The 22,631-nt window shown below is 38.3% G+C and overlaps 2 protein-coding genes across 8 annotated transcripts in view; one reads left to right on the top strand and one right to left on the bottom strand.

Annotated features, from left to right (window-relative positions):
* Positions 1 to 5,175, top strand: part of LOC127454550 (chloride channel protein 1-like) — a 42,956-nt gene extending 37,781 nt beyond the window's left edge. Inside the window, exons 20-23 of the mRNA XM_051721843.1 lie at positions 2,537 to 2,581; positions 2,710 to 2,814; positions 3,076 to 3,162; positions 3,285 to 5,175. Coding sequence (XP_051577803.1) covers positions 2,537 to 2,581; positions 2,710 to 2,814; positions 3,076 to 3,162; positions 3,285 to 3,662 — 615 coding nt within the window. The 3' untranslated portion in view covers positions 3,663 to 5,175. The remainder of the gene's footprint in view (positions 1 to 2,536; positions 2,582 to 2,709; positions 2,815 to 3,075; positions 3,163 to 3,284) is intronic.
* A 5,554-nt stretch (positions 5,176 to 10,729) lies between these two features.
* Positions 10,730 to 22,631, bottom strand: part of LOC127453763 (protein FAM131B-like) — a 64,837-nt gene continuing 52,935 nt past the window's right edge. For 6 of the 7 annotated variants that reach the window (XM_051720437.1, XM_051720438.1, XM_051720439.1 and 3 more), the window contains 3 exons: positions 18,586 to 18,887; positions 13,614 to 13,889; positions 10,730 to 11,669 (listed from right to left, as the gene is read on the bottom strand). In XM_051720437.1, coding sequence (XP_051576397.1) covers positions 11,439 to 11,669; positions 13,614 to 13,889; positions 18,586 to 18,887 — 809 coding nt within the window. In that variant the 3' untranslated portion in view covers positions 10,730 to 11,438. The remainder of the gene's footprint in view (positions 11,670 to 13,613; positions 13,890 to 18,585; positions 18,888 to 22,631) is intronic. The other variant, XM_051720436.1, reaches the window with a different exon arrangement.

The raw sequence follows: 22,631 nt of genomic DNA, 5'->3' as shown, positions 1-22,631 counted from the left end.
AAGAGAATGCGGTTTAACACACCCAGGTTTCTTCCGGAGAACCCGGTTAATGTGGTTTTGTAAACATATACTGTAAGTAGAGTTCCGATGGGTGTTTGAAGAGTGCGCATGTGACCAAACAGACCGAATAACAAACATCAACGAGTCAACACATCGGAAAGAATTCAGTATTTCTGGGAGTACAGTGGGAAAGCACATACGCTATAAACTATACCCATTTATACACACCAATGTAAAATATTGACTGTCCCTCACGTTCACAGATTTGCGCTCATACATTGGGGGAATCCCAGAGTTTTACGTAAGAGGAAAATCCCACTATTGTAGTGCAATTCCGCTGGAGATCGCAATAGAAAGTTGAGGTTACAAACACAGAAACAACTCTGAAATATCAGGAAAAAAAGCAAAGCGACGGAGAATAAAAAAGCAAAGTCTTCCTCGAATGCCATGTTTGTTATTCACATAAGCGTCACGTGGAAATGATGTTGCTGCAGAGAAAGCTGCTTACTGACGGAGCCACATGTATACGGGAATGAATAGTATGCCGCATATACAGTGTATGTAAACTTAAATGCTGCTTTCTCATAATATGGCACTTTCTCGCAATAAGCCGCTTTCTCGCAATAAGCCGCTTTCTCGCAATAAGCCGCTTTCTAGTGTCCTTGTAAACGTAGTGGCTGAAGACATAAGTGGAGTTAACATGGATACATGAATTTAAAAAGAGTTGTGATTTCATTTTGGGATTAGTATATTTTTGTTAAAGCTAACATAAACCTCACGTACAGAATTGCATCTAAAATGTAAGTTAATGGGGCAAGGAATTCCAGAAGAGTTTAAAAGCACAAATGTGCAGCTTTTATTTTTATTAAAGTGCAAAATTAATTGTAAAGTTGACTAAATTTTCCTTTTAGCGGTGAGACTGTTCTAGACAGAGGTCGACAACAGTAGGTCAAAAGTTTTGCTGCTGATATTGTTTTGTGTTTACCCAAAAATGGATCACTGCCTCCAGTGGCCGAAGCTGGAAGTGTGTTAAATGTGTGGCCACGTGTGAGCTCCAGTTTCTGGGTTAAATGTTCACAGAGTGACAACACCAAAAGAAAGTTGTATTTTTTAGGTGTAAATGATGTTTAACAATAAACAGGATTGCATATTTTGTTAACCATTTGCCCTAACCCAAACCCCAACCCTAAAGGCCAAAGTATATTTCGGTTTTCCGCATTCTGGATAGGATCACACACAGAATTCACAACTCAGATTTCATTATCAGCAAAGTCTGCGTAGACTGTTTCATGTGCAGCCCAGTTTATTTCGATACACTGACAGTGCTCGTCTCTGTGTGCGTCGTTTGCGCATGTGCCTGCCGTTGACTTTACTAAAAGAGTATTACAAAGCAGTCGTAGAGCGCATGTGTCGAACATGTTCCTATTCGCATGCGGTCAAAAGAGCTTACTTTAAAAGGCTGAGTGTTTGACTGTGTACGAGACGATCTGGTGTGCAGAAAAAAAGAAGTATACCCAAGCCTTACACCTAACAGTTAGTGGAGTAAAATTGCAGTTTTAGAGCGTAATGCAACCTTCAAACCATGCTAACTATTGTTTATGTTAACATGATTACTTCCTGGTTTTCATGGGACCAGAGCCAATGTCTCTGAGGTTTCTTGCACAATGTGCAATTAGTAGTGGTAGAGGGAAATGTGTTCATGCTTAAATAATGTAAAAATGTTTGATGGGGAATGGCACTATTCAGTAATTTGGCTGATTGTGGTTGATTTCAGAGTACATGAACTTTCGGAAGCAACATGTTGATTTTCCGTGTGATTATGTTGTCATCTTATATGTATCCTTGCGTGAATCATGCAAGATCTATTGTGTTTAACAGCTTAACATGGTCATGACAGGAGTTAAAAGATTGGATATAACTTTGCACATAGAAGATTAGTAAGCAATTGTCACATGTCTCCAAGTATAATGTTAAAGTCTTGTGGCCATACTGTACAGTGGCTTGTGGCTACACAAAACAGTGTATTTTTAAACATTTATCCCAGTGCAATGTCTTGCCCTCTAATCTTCCATTGTAAGTATATTACTGTAAACACTTTTTTTGTTTTTACAATTTGGAGGTAAAGTAAAAAAAAAAAAAAATGATTTTTTGTGGTAATCAACAGCAGATGCTGTTGTTAGATCTTAACTTGTATTGAACACAAAACATTCTTGTGACTGTGTGCAGACAACAATAGCTTGGCAGGCCATCACCCTCATGACAAAACAGCTGTAATTGGAGACAAATCTCACATTTTTATATTTTTTACATTTTAAAATCTTGTCACTGTACAGGCCATGCGAGCACAATTTCTCAGTGTGCACAGCTCTCACAAGCAGATGCCATCAAATGTGCTGCTTGGAGCAAGTACAGCTGCAAAACAGGAAGGAAAATTTAAGGGGTTGTTTTTAGTATGAATTATGTTATCCTCCGACATCTGACATTCTCTCTGTCTGCCTCTCATTTCTTTGTATTTCCCATGCAATTCTCACTTTAGAGCCCTGCAGCCCTCCCTGTAGCTGATAACATGACCCCTGAAGAGGTAGGGCAACAAACTGATTTATTTCCACTACAGTTCAGACAGACGGCCACAATTAGCACAGCAATTCCTAAACTATCTGTGTGCTGTCAATCACTCACTGTGGCATCACGGTTTATTGGGTCATTCAGATCAAAGCCTGGGAAGAGGAAGAGCTTGATAAGCCGATTGACATTGATCAGATCCGTGTTGACCCCTCACCTTTTCAGCTGGTGGAGAGAACATCTTTACATAAGGTAATCCACAACTGGATTGAAATCACATGTGAATATGGTTTATTATATTAAGGCTTTTTTATATGTCTTTCCAAGTGAATCAGGAATTAGTCTTTTATCTGTGTGAGAATGTCATTCTAAAGCTCTCATTATTTCATGCCCTCTGGGAAATATGTTTTACACATCTACGTATCTATCGACTGACCGACCTACCTGACTACCTACTTACCTACCCACCCACCCATCCATCCATCTATAGTATAACATGTTTGTATGTTTCAGACTCACACCTTGTTCTCTCTTCTGGGTCTCAGTCATGCTTATGTAACCAGTATTGGTAAACTTGTTGGGGTGGTTGCACTAAAAGAGGTAAAGAACACTTATCTGCTTCTATATGTATTTTCCCATACCCTCTTTTTCTGTCATATGCCAGTGTGTTTGTTTGGATGATTCTGCTCCTCTATCTCTCGTCCTTTCTCTCTCACTCCCAGCTCCAGAAAGCAATCGAGGGTTCGACCCGTAGTGGAGTGCGACTGCGTCCCCCTCTGGCCAGTTTCAGAGATGCACGACGCAAGGCCAAAAAGCCGTCCCATTCCCCTTCCATCCCGTCCTCTCCCACACGGGACAAAGAGTTGTGGAGCGAGAGCGTAACTACAAGAGAAACTAAAGACGAGTCCAGTGGTAGTAGTCTCCAGACAGCTGGGAAAAAGTGTAATATGGCCATGGGCAACAACAGCAGAAGTAGCATCAGTACATCCCAGGAGCAATTGCCGTCCCCTTCCACTTCCACAATCCCTCTCTCTTCTCTTCATTCTGTGCCTGAAGGAGAGGCGAATGATGTTAGAGACAGTGATGAGGAGCCTTTATAGGTCTTTTTTTTATTTTCCTCAAATTCAGCCCTCCAGGGGGAGGCAAACCATATTATAGTGCTGCCTTTGAGCAGAACATAGGCCGCAGTGGTGCACCACAGTCGTACCATTGGACACGTTGGTGTTTGTGTGTTTTTGAAGGGATTCTCTACTCTACAGAACTTTCTCTTTTTTTCAAGATGTTTTTATTCAATTACAGCCTTTTTTTGTCGTCTATACATTTGTTTAAATGGAAAGTCTGTCTGAAACATCTCACTGAATGTCTTCCCTCACTTCTTATCCCAATGTTTGACTAATGTACTTGGTATTCTCTGTCATATACTCTAGAAAGTGAAAATGTAGAATTGTTATCTTAAAGGAATAGCTCATCCAAAAAAGAAAATTCTGTAATTACTTATCACCTTCATGTCGTTCCGAGCCCATATTTGTTTAGTGTTGCAGTGCAATTGTTTATAGTGATTATGTCCGACAAGCACCTAATACATATATTTATACAACAGTTAGTTCCGGTCCTCAAACCTGATTGGACGAGAGGTGTTTTAAGAGTGCTGATAGCTCAGACCATCAGCACTGGGATGCTTTACTGTTTGTATCACTCTGCTTGTGTTCATGGCTTTCCAAACTAAAGTGTAAGAGCAGTGCAAATAAGTAAGAGCTGTGCAGATGTGTGAATTTTCATTCATCCCTGCGATATTAAAGATTTGAGCCAGCAAGTGGCGACATAAGACCGTCTTGTGCATGTTATGAGCTACTTGAGCTGTTGTTGAAAGTCTGCTTTCAATTAATGCATAAATTTCTTTGAAGTCATCCAGAATTGTCTCCCACTCCATGATCGCTCAGATTACTACTACACTATAGCTGAGAAATAGAGTTAAACTAACAGCTTCAGCATTACTGTCGATCACAGTTGAAAGTCGCAACAGACGGAGTTATCAAACATGATCAGGGCATCTACTTGAAACATGTTTCCGAGTTGAGAGAAGAAGTAAACTTTGAACATGGGTGAGGAGAGAAGGCTTTCTGTGTCACAAATAAGAGTTCACCAAGAAATATACAAGAATGAAACTGGTGTCCTCCATGTTTTCTCTCCAACAATAAAAGACTTGAATGTGAGTGAAATATCGGTAGGATAATTCAGATAGCATGTATGGAAGCATCACTCCTCGATCAGAGGGGATTACTATCACACTACAGCTGAAGGAATAGAGTTAAACTAACAGCTGCAGCATGTTCATCATTGTAACAGATGCATGGTATCACACGCTCAGTCACTTACACTCTCTCTGTCACTTTAAAGCTGATTTTCCAAATGGTTTACTACATAATTTAAGCTACAAAGTCATTATTTTTGAATATTTGTTTGATTATTATAAGTACTAATGAATATGAGATTAATTTTTATTTATACTTGTGTTGTTTTAATGGTCTCATTAGCATGCAGACTTTTAACATGTTGCTCATTAGCATACAATTTCGCAACGTCTTAAAAATACACAAAGTGCGCAATACTGCTTTGTTTGTTTTATTTATTTGTTCATTATTTTTGGGAAAAATGTAGAGGAATAGCAATATTCTTGAGGGTCAAGGAGGCCTTTTCTTCATGCAGGAAAAACAGATGGGTAAAAGAGAGAGAGAGAGAATTCAAAGGAGAAAGAGCATATTGGAAGAACCATCTTTTTATAACCTTCAGAAAAGCATGCATAGATATTATCACAGACTATTTCTTATATATGACATCTTTGATAAGCTCAGTCAGTTAGTACCCAAATCAATATATTTTTGTCAATATATCACATCTGGAGCATGTAGAATCAATGTCCGAAAACTTTACAAGTATTTCTAAACAAATCTGTTTCAAATCTGTATTTCTTTTTCTGATTATGATTCTTCCACCAGAAGGAGACAACACAGGTTTCGAATAATAGACAGATAACATACAAAGGGCGAGAGAAAGGAGGAGAGAAAGACAAGTACATCAGTTCACAGAGAGAAGAGAGAGGTAGAAGAGGGGACCATTTACAGTGTCATGCCCATAGACAGTTTCGTAGTGAAAGATGGCAGTAGAATTGTACAAAAAAATCTATTTGAAATCAGTTCATCTGTAAACACAATTGATAAACAACAACATCCAACAAAAGGAAATACATTTGGCTTTTTGTTATTATTTATTCATTCTTACATTCCTTATCTTACATAAAATCAATAAAACAAGACATGATATCACTCCTTTGGTTGCAGTAGTATGACCAGGTATCTTTTGATCGACATGTCTTTAATTAAAAGGGTGAAATCTTTGAGGCATTTTTTGGAGTTATAGAATATCTAGGGAGATGACATAAATATAATGATTACAGGTACGCTAAAATTAGTAATTTGAATTTACTGTAAAATAAATAGGTATTTTGAACTAGTCAATTGTCAGTTAATTTGAATAGATGCATGGTGAAAAAGGTCATTTAAATATTATGTTCTTTGATTTTGCCATTCATACCTTTACAAATGACTATATATGCTTTATTAAGGGTATATTACCCCAAATCCACCATAAATGTTTTTTTTTTTTTTTTTTTTTTTTCAGAATGCTTCAAGTATTCTAGAGCAGCTTGGGGTAGCACTTTTGCTCAAGGGCACAATGCTGATACATCTTGATTATAATCTCATTAACCTATAATTGGGATCAGACCTTCAAACTTTGTGCCAGTAGTAAAGATCCATAACCACAGAGTACTACCACTCTATTACACGTGTACAACACCATGTTGCAATAGCTCTCATTGACATCAATGTATTTTAATGAAAGACAGAAAGAACAAAGGAAGCTTTTAATTTTAAGCATTTTGCTTTATGAGTCAAACGAACAAACAAACAAGCAAACAAAAAACCTAATGAAGATGGATGACCATTTGTATGACTTATTATAACCTAAACCAGAGAGAGTGATACCATTACAACCAAAGGTGCCTTCATCTCGAAATAACAAATAGGTATCATACAGGCTTCAAAGATAAATCCCTCCCCTATGTCATTCTTAAATAAATAAATGGGTACATATTATTTCCTGTGAGCAACATTTGGATTGAGGCCAAGACTAATGTAGTGGAAGATCCATTCTTCCTTTATTGTAAGCTTTACATGATAGGCTATAACAACCTCTAGATAAGGGAGATTAATAAAAGTTTTAGTGGTTATGCTGTTGTTTAATGGTTGGATTGCTACATGTCATGATAATGTAAGCTCTGTGATGTTAGTTAATATAAAACATTGCAATTATGACATGCAATGAGATTTTTAAGCTCTTAGCTTACGGGTTTTGTAATGGAACAAAAGCAATTTCCAAAGTCTGCCAGCAGCCTGACAGTGAAATAATATGTACCCCAACATATACAAGAGGGAGTGCTCACAATTTTGTAGAAAAATAAACATTGTCCCAACATTGCATAAATAATCAGTCAATAAATAAATTCATTCAAGTCAGTACGCTTTAAATAGCTATTAACATTTCTTCTTGCCCCCAAGTTTGTATTACACACAATCATCAAAGGTGAACTGTGTTCTCCAAAGAAACGGTTTGCAATAACCAGTAGACGTTGTTGTCGTTTTTATTTTTAAATCCTTGGTGAATCATGCATGACATCACAATGCAGTATGATGTAGTTACTTCTGTTTCTGAACCGGACGGCTGCTCCTGCTTTGGGATATTATGCTTGACGTCCGTGTATGTACACACACGCAGTCAACACAAAGTTTGTTGCGTCATAGTGACTGTAATAATCAGTGACCATGACAACAGGAAGACGCCGGTGCAGTTCTATATTCCAAAAGGCCTGAGAGTTGTTCATGAGGTCACTTTTAACACAGATTACAGTTCATTCCCATTCTGTTGGGGACATTTTTCCTTAATTGGTATCTTGGTGACGGATATTTACAGTAGGCTATGTGGATCGCGGTCCTGTTCTCTTTTCACCTTGATACACAGTGAAAAGAAGTGTAGGCAATGGAATACATTTCATTTCTAAACAAAAAACTGTGACATGCTTTATTATATAAAAATTAAGAAATCATCAAGATGTGGTCCTGCATGTACATGTTTTAGACAAGTTTTTCTGTAATAATTTTTTTCTCTTTATTAATTTGAGGTTTGAAAAAAAAAACTTTTTTAAATCAAGGTTTTTCCTCTTGTTTTCCAGTTAAAATATCAAAACATCCATAAAACAAGATCAATTAACTTGAGAAGCAAAACTATAAGATAGTAAGACTTGTTTTTAGAGAATTTATCTTGAATTAAGTCTATTTTCCTTTGCCCATTGGGAAATTATTTAATTTTTTTATATTATTTTTTTTTAATGTATAAACCTTACAAAATATGTTTTTATTTATTTATTTATTTATTATTTATTTATTTTTTGCAGTGCAGTTGTTTATTTGAAAGTAAGTTTAATTTGAAATTTTACATTAACGTGACGTAGAAAACCACCCAGAAACCACTAAAACACAACAAAATATAGAATTTCCAGAAAATTTGGAAATATAAATGAGTTTTCCCAACTGTATCAGATGCATGAATCAGATTTCTGCATGTACAGTTGTATAAATTGAAGGGAAATGTGACGTCTTTTTATTTATTTATTTTTTGTCTCATAAACAATTAATTTCCAATCCAAAAGGCATCCGTCCCTCACCCAGCAAACCAATACAAGTGCAAAGAGTTTAAACGATGCAATTCTCCAGCGCCTTTGAAATTCTCTCCTTGACACAGCCAATCGAATCGCTAAACACACAGCGCTCACAGAGTCAGTCTCAAGCTCAGCTCAGAGTACTGAGTTCCAGTGCAAATATCTATACAGTGTTGTTTAGGACTCCAGAGTACACTGACAAACCGCATGCATGCCAAAGGACACACAGAGAAGGAAGCACGCTATGTTACAATCCAGTACCGTACAGAACTAAATATACTGTAGATGTGCGTTTGTGTATTTGTGTATTTTTCGAAAATGTCCACTTAAATTGTATAAAACCTCTTAAACTGACAGTGCGCACTAGTAAATAAGATTAAAGACACAGTCAGTACTTTTTTGTTTATGTTGCGCTGGCCGATATGGACTTGACTGACATCTAGTGGTGTGTGTGTGTGCAATAATCTTTGGTTACCGATGCCATCGTAGTGCTGCTGTTCGCAGTCAGTCATGATTAAATGATTCTGTGTGTGCGATAATAGAGGGGTTACGAAGATAATATTAGGATCTTAACATATGTGATCTCAACATGGCAGCAACCCACATGATGCAGTCCAGCTCAATGTAAAATAATACAACGTTATAGGCTACTGATATGACTGGATTCTTCATCTCATGTGAACATTATTTTCAACATATTTTCCAAAAGTACTATAGTGCACTTCAGGGGTAAAAGTTTTTTTAATGAAGAAAAAAATAATTATATATATATATATATATTTAAATCACAAAGTGCACCTTTCCGGGTTCAATAGGCTACAAGTTAAGCTTATCAACAGCATTTGTGGCATAATATTGATTACCACAAACAATAATTTTGACTCGTCCCTCCTTTTCTTTTTAAAAAAAATCAAAAATGGAGGTTACAGTGAGGCACTTACAATGGAAGTGAATGGGGCCAATTTTTGGAGGGTTTAAAGGCAGAAATATGAAGCTTATAATTTTATAAATGCACTTACATTAATTCTTCTGTTAAAACTTGTGTATTATTTGAGCTGTAAAGTTGCTAAATTGCAGATTTTACAGTCATTTGGAGAACACAGAAAAACTTGATTGGGCCCTACTGAGAGACATCCCAGAGTGGAAAGACATTCAGAGCAGCCTCGAACACTTCTACTCCAGAATCCCCACTCTCAGTTTGATTGATGAAACCACGCTCTTTGATGAGTGGGCTTGTGCGAAAAACATTGTCACTCATCACATCTCTGAGTGGAACATGTACAAGACGGCCGTGTCTGAGAAATGGATAGATGTTTTTCGTGAGCTGGAGAGCAAGACCATCAACTTTGGAGTCTTAGCCAAGGTCGTGAAGTTTGTTTTATGCCTGCCTGGGACATCTGTATCTGTGGAACGTGTGTTGTCATTAATGAACGCAGCATGGACACCAGACATAAACACTAGATAAATCTCGACTTAGTGTAACAGTCATGAAGGCGATTCTTTTCGTACATCTTAATTTTGGACTGGGCTGCTCTGCAGTTTAAGATAAACTCTTGAAAGACAAGCACACACTGAGAAAAACTGCTGCCAGCGAAAAGTAAAAAGTGTCAACAGTTACAGATGTGGATGCACCCTCTACTTCTCATTGATCTGCACTTAGGTAAGGCTACGTCAATTTAATTTTTGCTGGGAGAGGGCTGTCCCATTTTCCACAAGCAGGAATCTGGTCACCCTACATCAGTGCCGGCTCTAGAAGGGGGGGCCATGTGCCCCACCATCATTTACTCACCCTCATGCCATCCCAGATGTGTATGACTTTCTCTCTTCTGCAGAACACAAACAAAGATTTTTAGAAGAATATCTCAGCTCTGTAGGTACATACAATGCAAGTGAATGGCGGACAGAACTTTGAAGCTCCAAAATGCACAGAAAGTCAACATAAAAGTAATCCATATGACTCCGGTGGGTAAATCTATATATTCAGAAGTTATATGATAAATGTGGGTGAGAAACAGATCAATATTTAAGTCTGTTTTTACCATAAATTCTCCTCGCAGCCCAGTAGGTGGCGATATGCACGAGGAATGCAATTCGCCAAAAACAAAAGAAGAAGAATGTGAAAGTGGAGATTTATAGTAATAAAGGACTTAAATATTCATCTGTTTCTCACCCACAACTATCATATCACTTCAGAAGATATGGATTAAACCACTGGAGTCTTATGGATTACTTTATGCTGCCTTTATGTCCTTTTGGAGCTTCAAAATTTTGGTACCAATTCACTTGCATTGTATGGACCTACAGAGCTGAAATATTCTTCTAAAAATCTTTGTTTGTGTTCAGCAGAAGAAAGAAAGTCATACACATCTGGGATGATGGCGTGAGGGTGAGAAAATGAGAGAATGATGAGAGAATATAAATTTTTGGGTGAACTATCCCTTCCAGATATATTCTTTGAAAACAAGTCTTATCTTACAAAATTTGTGACTCTATTAAATCTTTTTTTTTTTAAGGGTGACAAAAAAAAGACAAAAATACTGATTATCATACATAATTGATCTCTTATGGTAAGTGTCTGTGTGGGACCTGAAGGTACAAACACAGAATTTGTGATAATCGGATCAGATGAATTATTTATTTAGTTGTTTGTTGTTTCTAAGAAAATAATCATGTTATTATCATTATGGTTTATTGTCTTTATTTTGAGAAAAGACTGTCACCACTCCTTGTAAAAGCATGCACATAATTATCTGAATGTTCTTCATATTCATCTTCCTAAATTCCATATACCTCCATCTCTATCGCTCCATTCCTGTTTGCTTTTTTTTTCATTCTTTCCTCCTCCCACTTTGCCATGGATTTCTCTCTCCCATTCTCTGCCTTCCTCTTTCAAACATCCATAATATAAGGCTTACAAAAAAACAGCAGCATTCACGTACGTAAGCAGTGCATACATTTTCAGTTCTGCTGTTTTCATTTTGGGTTTGAGAAGTCACTTGAATTTCATCACAATAGTGTTTGATTCCTGAAAAAGGAGTTGATATTGTTAGATTATGCTGATTGAAATGTCTGTCAAAACCAGCCCAAGTCTCACTCTTGTCACTCAGTTGGCTGCTGTGACATCTACATGTGAGAATTCTGCCTCCTCCTCCTTCTCTTCCAGCTCCTCAATTACAGACGGTGAGACATCAGAAGCCTTTCGCTCTGTAAATTGTTCTCCAGGGGCTTGACCTGGACTGCTTCCTCCTGTTGAGGTCACTTCCTCTCTATGTGTCACTGGGGATGGAATTAATGTCACTGGTTCTGGTTCCATACATAACGTTACGTCTTCCTCCTGGAAAACGAGAGACTGGACATTACTCTGGGTACAAATATGAACCGTTCTGTATTGTACTATATTTGTATGTTTGTTAAAAAATTGTAACTTAAAAAAATGACACAGGAGCTTTAAGAACTGATTTTGACTATGACTCATACCTGATTTCAAGCTATTAGTACTGAAAACATAAGACCAAATTCATGTTTTACTTTCTGCTGACTGAAATAGCAGGGTTTTTTCACATTAACTGTCTGCAGAGTTTTCTCCAGAGATTTTGCTGTTGACATTTTGAAAAATAAATTATGACTCTCCTTGACTGTTTATTATTTGCTCAGTATCATAAGCATATATGGAGCTGTTCAGCACTTTGATCCAATATCGTGCCATAAAATACACAGTGAACCCAAAAAGTATTTGGACACTTAAGAATTTATGAATGTCAATGCATTAAATAACAAAATATCAAACCAAAAGCTGCATTTATTTTCAAAGAATATCACAATCACACATTTCTATATTAAACATAAAAAACATTTAATTAGAAGACAGTAGATATAATATTAAACATCTGGACACTTTCTGGTAGTCAGATATGTGGAACGTGTCCATAGTTCATGTGATGAACTACATCTGTGTGACCTGACTTGATACATCCACTAAAAATTAAATTAAAAGGGTTAATTCACCCAAAATGAAAAATCTCTCATCATTTACTCACCCTCATGCCATCCCAGATGTTTATGACTTTCTTCTTCTACAGAACACAAACAAAGATTTTTAGAAGAACATTTCAGCTCTGTAGGTCCTTACGATGCAAGTGAATGGGTACCAACATTTTAAAGCTCCAAAAATCATATGAAGGCAGCATAAAAGTAATCCATAAATCTCCAGTGCTTTTTTTTCCTCCCCTTTTCTCCCCAATTTGGAGTGCCCAATTCCCAATGCACTCTAAGTCCTCCTGGGTGCGTAGTGACTCGCCTCAGTCCGGGTGGCGGAGGACAAATCTCAGTTGCCTCCTCGTCTGAGACCGTCAATCCGCTCATCTTATCACGTGGCTTGTTGAGTGCGTTACCGCAGAGACATAGCGCATGTGGAGGCTTCACGCTATTCTCCGCGGCGTACACACAGAACTCACCACGTGCCCCACCGAGAGCGAGAACCACACATTATAGCGACCATGAGGAGGTTATCCCATGTGACTCTACCCTCCCTAGCAACCGGGCCAATTTGGTTGCTTAGGACACCTGGCTGGAGTCACTCAGCACATCCTGGATTTGAACTCGCAACTCCAGGGGTGGTAGTCAGCATCAGTACTTGCTGAGCTACCCAGGCCACCATCTCCAGTGGTTTAATCCATATCTTCAGAAGTGATATGATAGGTGTGGGTGAGAAACAGATAAATATTTAAGTCTTTTTTAATATAAATTCTCCTCCCTGCCCAGTAGGTGGCGATATGCATGAAGAATGCGAATCACCAAAGAAAAAAGAAGAAAAAAGAAAGAAGGATGTAAAAGTGAAGACTGGTAATACAAAGGGACTTAAATATTGATCTGTTTTTCATCCACACATATCATATTGCTTCTGAAGACATGGATTTAACCACTGGAGTCTTATGCATTACTTTTATGCTGCCTTTATGTAATTTTTGGAGCTTCAAACATTTACTCATTCACTTGCATTGTATGGACCTACAGAGCTGAGATATTCTTCTAAAAATCTTTGTTTGTGTTCAGTAGAAGAAAGAAAGTCATACACATCTGGGATGGCATGAAAGTGAGTAAATGATGAGAGAATTTAAATTTTTGGGTGAACTATACCTTTAAGTTAGTTCTGAGAAAAAGTCTAAGATCAATTGTTTGCAGATGCCTCTTGGTTTGATATTTTATTATCTAATTCAGTGATATTCTACCATTTTTAAGTGTGGCTTAAGTGTCCAAATACATTTTAAGGCCAATGTACCATTGCGCATGACTTTTTTCTCCTCACATTGATCTCTTCCTCCTCCTGGGCTTCCAGCAAAGGTGAGTGGTCGGTCATCACCTCCTCTGTAAGATGTCCCTCTACACCCACAGGCATGCCCATGTAGCCAACCATGTCTGCCTGATAGGTTTCTGTTTGCCCCGCCCCCCACAGATCCACCAGTGGCGGGTGAGTACGAGAAGGCAGACTGTGGACGGTGCTGTTGGGAGTAGCTTGTAAAGAATGAGTGGCACTCTGTAGTCTTTGTTCCAGTATCTGAAAAGAGAGAGAAAAAACGCTTTGAGTTTTCATTAGAACTAAATGAACCTTGCTTTTGCAATAGCTGATGAGATTTGAAGTGTTTGATTCCTCATTTGCTTCAGTGAGACCTTAATTACTGTGATGATCAGTGACTTCTGGTTAATAATGGAACCAAATTAATTTAGTATTTAATGCTTTTGTTGCTGATACTGCAGTGGCCATTGTTGAAATGACCACTGGGAATTGTACTAATTTCAGTCCAACCTGACGCTGTAGCTGAAAAAGAGCAAGCGCTGATGTTGCTGGAGCTTATGCAATAAGCTCATGTAGTTTTTGATACTGACTTGTTCTTGATACTAATATAAGATCAGTTGCAGCAGTCTTTAGTTAATGTACCAAGCTGGCACTGGAGTCTTAAGGATTACTTTTATGCTGCCTTTATGTGATTATTGGAGCTTCTGAGTTATGGTTACCATTCACTTGCATTTTATGGACCTACAGAGTTGAAATATTCTTCTAAAAATCTTCATTTGTGTTCTGCTGAATAAAGAAAGTCATACACATCTGGGATGGGATCATTTTTGGGTGAACTATCTCTTTAAGGGGCACATTTTTGTTTATGTTTTGTATTTGTTTTTTTATGTAAACATGAGCTAGACGGACCTAGTAAGGTGTTCTTTTTTTTATTTTATTTTTAAATTTTGGACAATTTCATTTCCCAGAGGTGGCTTTTCTTTACTTTTTCTTTTTTCTCATTAAATTTTTTCTCATGAATTTTTATCACAGTTGTGCCGGCATTTCCAGCAATTTCGCCCCAGTAAACTTTTTTCACAAGTTAGTGTACTTCTTAACCAAGTGGACAAAAGTGTCAGTGAAGAGCATGCTTGAGATGACATATTCAGACAAGTGTTGTTTGAAGAAAAAAAAGTCATATCAAGCTAAATATTAATTGTGAACAGACTATTTGTATTAGTCGTTATTTCCAATCAAACTGTAAGTTTGCCAAATTATGCAAAAAGTGTGAAATATTATTTAATTGTGTTTATTTAGAATACATAAAATGTTAGCTATGAAATTAGCCTCAACAATACAAAGGAGTCTGCCATTATTATTTTTTTAAACATTCAAAAAGTAATTACCACCACTACAGAATTCTATTAAACACAATAAAGAATTTTAGATGTTCTGGAAATGACCATGTGGTGGGAAAATGGCAAAAATAACCTGTGATGCATGTGCACTGTTGGACATTGTTAGTAGACAGATTTAAAACTAGTGAGAGTGTAAAAAATGTTTTAAAAGGACTTTACTTTCTACTAAAGTCCACAGCAGAGTTGGGGTACTCGAGTTTGGACTCTGACTCAAGTCCGAGTCACGAGTTCAGTTTTAATGGACTTGGACTTGTCACGGACTTGGATGCATTTTTACTAGTACTTGACTTGGACTCGAGACTTTGGTACTCAGGATTTTTTTCAGAGTCCAGCTGAGTCCATGACATTTGTGATGCAATGAAAATAAATAAATAAATAAATAAATAAATAACAAAACGGAAATTAACGAACACATCTCTGTCTGCATGCAGCTATATTAGCCCCTGAAGTCGTAGACATAGAGAGTTGTTTCACTGTGTTTAAGCAAACACACGCACACACACATATGCACATGCACAGGCACACTCATCAGTTAACCAATATACTTGAATGTTACTACAGAGACTACTGTATAACATCGACTACCGCGGTGGCTGGCACAACGAAAACATAAAGATGGGTATGTATCCAATGTAATAGAAACTAAACAAGGCAGTTTCACACAACACGGGACCTGACAACTGGTAAAGTTTGCTGCCAAGACGGTGCTCGTATTGCGGTTTCATCGTGGTTAAAAACTTAAAATCAAGAACTTCATTGAGTCAAGTCACCCACATCATGTCTTTCACAGTTTACTAAAAACAGCATATCAAAATAAAAATACATAAAAAATAGTATTAATATTGCATATTAAGTCTTTTTAGGCGTAATGTATCTACACATGTAGGCTTCTGTAGTCTCTTGTGGTCCACGCAGTGTTGTCAGCTTGAACTGGTCCATGATAGCTTGATGAATTAACTGTGTACATTTTTAAATAGTCAGGGAAAAAGCGTTATTGCTATAGCAGACAGCAACTCGAAACAGATAAACAGCACATATTTATTATTGATTGACTATATTCAAAGCATTGACGAGCTGCTTAAAATACATTCTTTTACAGCATTTGTCCACCATTCACAACATTCAAGCATGCACAATAAAATATTAAGGTATTTTGGGCAGTGAAATGTTTTGTATAAAATGTAATTATAGACTATAAAATAAATGTATTATTCAATGACAGAGTTTGTGTTACGAGATGAATTTAATTGGTTATGATGTTTTTATTTTAAATGTTTATTTAATTTAATTTTTATTGTAAACCACCGGGTAACTTATGCACGTCTTTTTTAGCCTATATCTCTGACACTTTTGAAGGACAAGTCTGTTAAAATATTGATGTTGAGTTTACGGTTACAATTTGAATTCAGATTCATGAACAGATTCATTCGAACTTGACTCGGACTCGGCCTGTTATGGACTCGGTCTTGAGTCTGACTCGGCCCCTTTTGGACTTGGACTCAACTCGGACTCAACTAAGGTGGACTCGAACCCAACACTAGTCCACAGTGCTAAAAGTACCCAATGTTAGAGAAACACCCAGTCAGATTTACTTAATAGAAAATGCTATAATGCTGTGTGTGGAACTTGCATGAAGCCCGATACATTTATTATTTTACGTAGTAGTTTTCTCCATTATTATATAAAGGTGCATCTCAATAAATTAGAATGTCGTGGAAAAGTTCATTTATTTCAGTAATTCAACTCAAATTGTGAAACTCATTTATTAAATAAATTCAATGCACACAGACTGAAGTAGTTTAAGTCTTTGGTTCTTTTAATTGTGATGATTTTGGCTCACATTTAACAAAAACCCACCAATTCACTATCTCAAAAAATTAGAATATGGTGACATGCCAATCAGCTAATCAACTCAAAACACCTGCAAAGGTTTCCTGAGCCTTCAAAATGGTCTCTCAGTTTGGTTCACTAGGCTACACAATCATGGGGAAGACTGCTGATCTGACAGTTGTCCAGAAGACAATCATTGACACCCTTCACAAGGAGGGTAAGCCACAAACATTCATTGCCAAAGAAGCTGGCTGTTCACAGAGTGCTGTATCCAAGCATGTTAACAGAAAGTTGAGTGGAAGGAAAAAGTGTGGAAGAAAAAGATGCACAACCAACCGAGAGAACCGCAGCCTTATGAGAATTGTCAAGCAAAATCGATTAAAGAATTTGAGTGAACTTCACAAGGAATGGACTGAGGCTGGGGTCAAGGCATCAAGAGCCACCACACACAGACGTGTCAAGGAATTTGGCTACAATTGTCGGATTCCTCTTGTTAAGCCACTCCTGAACCACAGACAACGTCAGAGGCGTCTTACCTGGGCTAAGGAGAAGAAGAACTGGACTGTTGCCCAGTGGTCCAAAGTCCTCTTTTCAGATGAGAGCAAGTTTTGTATTTCATTTGGAAACCAAGGTCCTAGAGTCTGGAGGAAGGGTGGAGAAGCTCATAGCCCAAGTTGCTTGAAGTCCAGTGTTAAGTTTCCACAGTCTGTGATGATTTGGGGTGCAATGTCATCTGCTGGTGTTGGTCCATTGTGTTTTTTGAAAACCAAAGTCACTGCACCCGTTTACCAAGAACTTTTGAAGCACTTCATGCTTCCTTCTGCTGACCAGCTTTTTAAAGATGCTGATTTCATTTTCCAGCAGGATTTGGCACCTGGCCACACTGCCAAAAGCACCAAAAGTTGGTTAAATGACCATGGTGTTGGTATGCTTGACTGGCCAGCAAACTCACCAGACCTGAACCCCATAGAGAATCTATGGGGTATTGTCAAGAGGAAAATGAGAAACAAGAGACCAAAAAAATGCAGATGAGCTGAAGGCCACTGTCAAAGAAACCTGGGCTTCCATACCACCTCAGGAGTGCCACAAACTGATCACCTCCATGCCACGCTGAATTGAGGCAGTAATTAAAGCAAAAGGAGCCCCTACCAAGTATTGAGTACATATACAGTAAATGAACATACTTTCCAGAAGGCCAACAATTCACTAAAAATGTTTTTTTTATTGGTCTTATGATGTATTCTAATTTGTTGAGATAGTGAATTGGTGGGTTTTTGTTAAATGTGAGTCAAAATCATCACAATTAAAAGAACCAAAGACTTAAACTACTTCAGTCTGTGTGCATTGAATTTATTTAATACACGAGTTTCACAATTTGAGTTGAATTACTGAAATAAATGAACTTTTCCATGACATTCTAATTTATTGAGATGCACCTGTATTACTTCATATACTTCATATTCCAATTGCCTATGTTGCAGTAGAGATAATAAATTGATTTACAGTGCATTTCCAACGTTTTCTGCTGAGTTTAGCATGCCACATGCGGCAATAACAGACTCAGCAGTGAAACTCTACTTGTCACTGCTACACGATGCATGAATGCTATAACCTGTTAAAATGAATGCCGAAACAGGCCTTTGTTAGATTTGTAGTTTCATACCTTATTTGTAGTGGATTCAGCTGCTGCTGTTTTTACAGAGGCATATGGGAGTTGTAGTTTTACTCACCTGTTGTTGTTGATACTGCATGAGCTGTTGTTGCTGAATCTGGTGCAGGTGCTGGATCTGCTGTAACTGGCTCTGATACTGCTGCTGCTGCTGCTGTTGGGACAGGAAGTGTGCTGCTGCATTTGGGTCATATCCACCCTCAGTCCCCACTGCCATGACATAAGAGCCAGCAGCGGGAGAGGCCACACCTGACTGCTCATTACTGATCGGTTCCCAAGCATCAGAGGAAGAAAGGCAGTAAAGACCCTGGGAGACGTAATTGTGAGGCCACACCTCTGCAGAGGAATGGTGAACTATCTGGTCTGTATGTGTGAATGAGAGAGAGAGAAACAGTTTGAGGGAGATTAATATGAAAGAAAAATTTGTTAAGAATATCATTAATTAGTAATGAATTAAAACATACTAGGGGGATTCATCAAGAATGAATTGAGCCTGCTGATAGCATTGTTTATTTGCATGTGCCATCTGCATTTTTTTAGCTCCGGTTTACTAAATTAATTATGTAGGAGTCTTGTGCATCTGGATATACAGTATGCCTGGTTATAACACTCTTTTCCATAATTTGATCATCATTTGATTAAGTACTGACTTTTGTGTTTTGCAATCTATAGCCCTATTCGGACGGAACTAGTTTTCCCTGAGGAGGTTAGGGAAACGAGCGTTTCCTGTGATTTTATTCCCGTCCGAATCTGACAAGTCTGTTTTTTTCCCTCACACAACCTCTGTAAAAAATTCCAGAGCAAATTACCTACTGTTTTTCGGCTAACTCAAGGGTCCTCTGAGAAATCTAATCCCATCTGAATGCAAATGTCTGTGATTGCTGATACTGAATTTTACTAATTACTAATTGTTACTCAAACATCATTTAGAAAACTAATCCCGTCTGAATAGGGCTTATAAAACACCTAAATTACATAGTAAGGAGGCTAGTTTGCACTAAAAAAATTATAATGACTGAAACTGGTTAAAATGGATTGCAGGTGGTTAGTGAAAAAGACGTGCAACTGTTTAGTGAGTTTGTCCCAATGGGTAATTATGCAGAAAAGTTACATTCTGTGTCTTTTATTTTATTTTTTATCATGTGAGAAAAACAGCCCATTGAGTGATATGAGAGACATTAACCTAGCACACTTATAGAAAATGTGTTGCCTGGGAAAAAGGTCAATTATAGAGTCAAGCAGTCATTTTATAATAATGTTTGACTGCAGGAAGCCTCAATTGACCAATCAGAATCAAGTATTCCAAAAAGCCATGTAATAATCATTATTACTGATCAGCATCTTGAGGCGGGCAAATGGATTAGTGATAAACATCTTCACAAATAAACAAGATATATCTGCTTACAACACTCCAGACATTCAATGAATAAAGGGGTTATCATAGTACACCGGAGGAGTATAATAACCAATATCACTTTACATGTTTATCATTTCACAGCTTACTGATTGCTTTCTGACTAATTATATTACAGTAAATGCTTTTAAACAGGGGTTTTCAAACTGGGGGTCCGGGGGCCACGAGGGGTGCTGGGGGTCTGTGGAAAATTTCAGAGAAAGAAAAAGTGTTCATAAATAAAAAAAAAAAAACTTTACCGAATTTGACATTATTGCCATTTCAGTTTAATCAAAATGTTTGTCTTCAGGTTTATACAATTAACATTACTCAGTTATTGTGAAGATAAAAGATATGCTGTCAACGTACTACATTTAGGCTAAATAATATCCAGATAAATAGGGATGCACTGATATGAAAAGTTTTGGCCAATACAATACTGATTTTAACAAATAATTATAAGGCTGGTACTGATAAATTGCCACCTATTCACCTTTTGTGTCATCAGATTACTGTTTTGCTTTGGAATTAAATATTATAATCTTAAACTATTATAAACGATGCAGTAAATATATGTAATTATTTATAAATAAACAATCAGTTTTTCATATCACTGATTTCATTCTTATGCAATCATAAGCATGAAAATGGTAATATGAAAAACAGATGGTTGATATTGGCGCTTATACCAATGTTATAGCCAATGGTTTTAATTCGGTCAATAACTGGCCGAAACATTGGTGCATCCCTACAGATAATATTTTAATAATTAATTTATGCTTTAGTACAATAACAATTTAAAAGCAAATTATTTAAACCTTGTTTATAATATGACACACACACACACAAAAAAAATTCTCTGGTCTTCATGCACAAAAATAGAGAGCTTATATATTTTAGGAGGAGGTCCCTCACAAGGTGATTGTTATATTTGAAGGTCTTTGGCATCAAAAAGTTTAAATACTCTTGAAAACACTTCTATAATGCAACAAGAAGACAAAATGAGCAGCTGTTATATATTTATTTGACCTAATTCACAACCAAGTATTGAAATTTCAATGTTTTTTTTCTTTGAGCCAAATTCTGTTTCTTTTATCAGTGGCATGATATTTTCGAAATAATAGCCGATTATATAACAATGTTGAATAATAAGTTCACATCCCTTGCTTCAGCATTCCCAGTAGCTGTCATTGTGAAATTAAAATGACTGTTCACACATTTCACCCCTCAGGCTGGGCAGAAATAGTATTCTTTATTTACTGAGAAAATAGCTTTTGTAATGTAGCACTGAAACACTCACTGGTACACAGACTGCCCACTCAGCTGAGTTTCCCTATCTGTCACTCACTCGAAGTTGTGTCGATGTAGTGACACTAGAGGTCACTCTTGGGAGCCCCAAACACCTCTGATCTTTGAGAAAAGGCCAATGAGAATTGGCGAGTGGAATTTGCATGCCACTCCCCCAGACATAGGGGTATAAAAGGAGCTGGCTGCAACCACTCATTCAGATTTTTTCTTCAGAGCCGAGCGGTTGATTCTCACACAGCTGTACTTCACTGCCGGTCCATTCACCTCTTTAAGAAGCATATGCTGTTGGATATACGACGCATTTCAGCGGCTTTCTCTCCCTCTGTGCGATCAGTGCAGAGTACGCCCCTGGGCGCTTCGACAGCCTCTAAAAGAGTATATATTCTGAGAAATAAGAGTATATTTTCCTCTAATAGATCAAGCATTGACGGACAGCCTCTTTTTAAATATGCCTTTGCGTCTTTGTGTAATTCCTGGGTGCGGTCAATATCTCTCCACCTCCAATAGCCACGATCACTGCCTCACATACCTGGGCCATAATCAAGTTGAGGCAGCATTCACGGATGGTTCATGTTCTCATTGCGAGAACATGACCATGGCAACGTTGCGGTCGCAGCTTTCCTTCTTCCGCCGGGCCTTCTACCTACAGGTATGAGGCCGGCTCGGTTGACGCTGGAGGCGATTTGGGGCCTCCAATGGGTACGGCTCTGCCGGGTAATCCCCCACGGTCCACCCATTCCCCAGCATGCTCGTTTGCTCCGGTCCAGTTCTGGGATGAGACAGGCAGCTCGCCTCAGTGCCAGCCTAATGTCTCTTTCGGAGCTCACGAGATGGATGAGGTTTCGATAGCAGCATCGGAGAGCGCGTTAGTGATGTCAGACATCGAGGACTCGACTGGGCTGCCACCTTCGGGTGTGCCCGCCCAGTCTGAGGCCAACGCGGAGCTGACCGCCATGCTTGCCCGGGCTGCCGCTAATGTCGGGCTAGAGTGGAACTCTCCACCCATCCCTGAGCCCTTGTGGCTTGACGATTGGTTCCTGGGTTTGAGGCGCCGCCGCCCCCGGACGGGCTGCGGTACCCATATTGTCAAAAAAAGAGCAGTTTCCTCTCTCCTTGGGTCACTCAGCCAGCATTCACCATTATCAATGCGACCAGAGACTGAGCATTTGCGGCCAGGGCACCACAAATGCGGGCCTCCCGCCTTCGTGCACCCGGCCACAAAACATTCACACCCCCGGCCAGCCGGTTGTGATGAGTTTCGAGGGCAGCCAAAAAGGCCCTCCTCCTCTGTCGCCGACCCGCACTATGCCAGATGCATGGAGCAAGGTAACCTGACCTTGCTTCGTGCACAGACCCTGTGCAAGTTCAGGGAGGAAGAGGTCATCCTCGTGGTGCCGTACTGGCCC

This window comes from Myxocyprinus asiaticus, chromosome 16, assembly GCF_019703515.2.
Source record: "Myxocyprinus asiaticus isolate MX2 ecotype Aquarium Trade chromosome 16, UBuf_Myxa_2, whole genome shotgun sequence".
In the NCBI taxonomy this organism is placed as follows: Eukaryota; Metazoa; Chordata; class Actinopteri; order Cypriniformes; family Catostomidae; genus Myxocyprinus; species Myxocyprinus asiaticus.
This window is presented reverse-complemented; position numbering and strand designations above follow the sequence as displayed.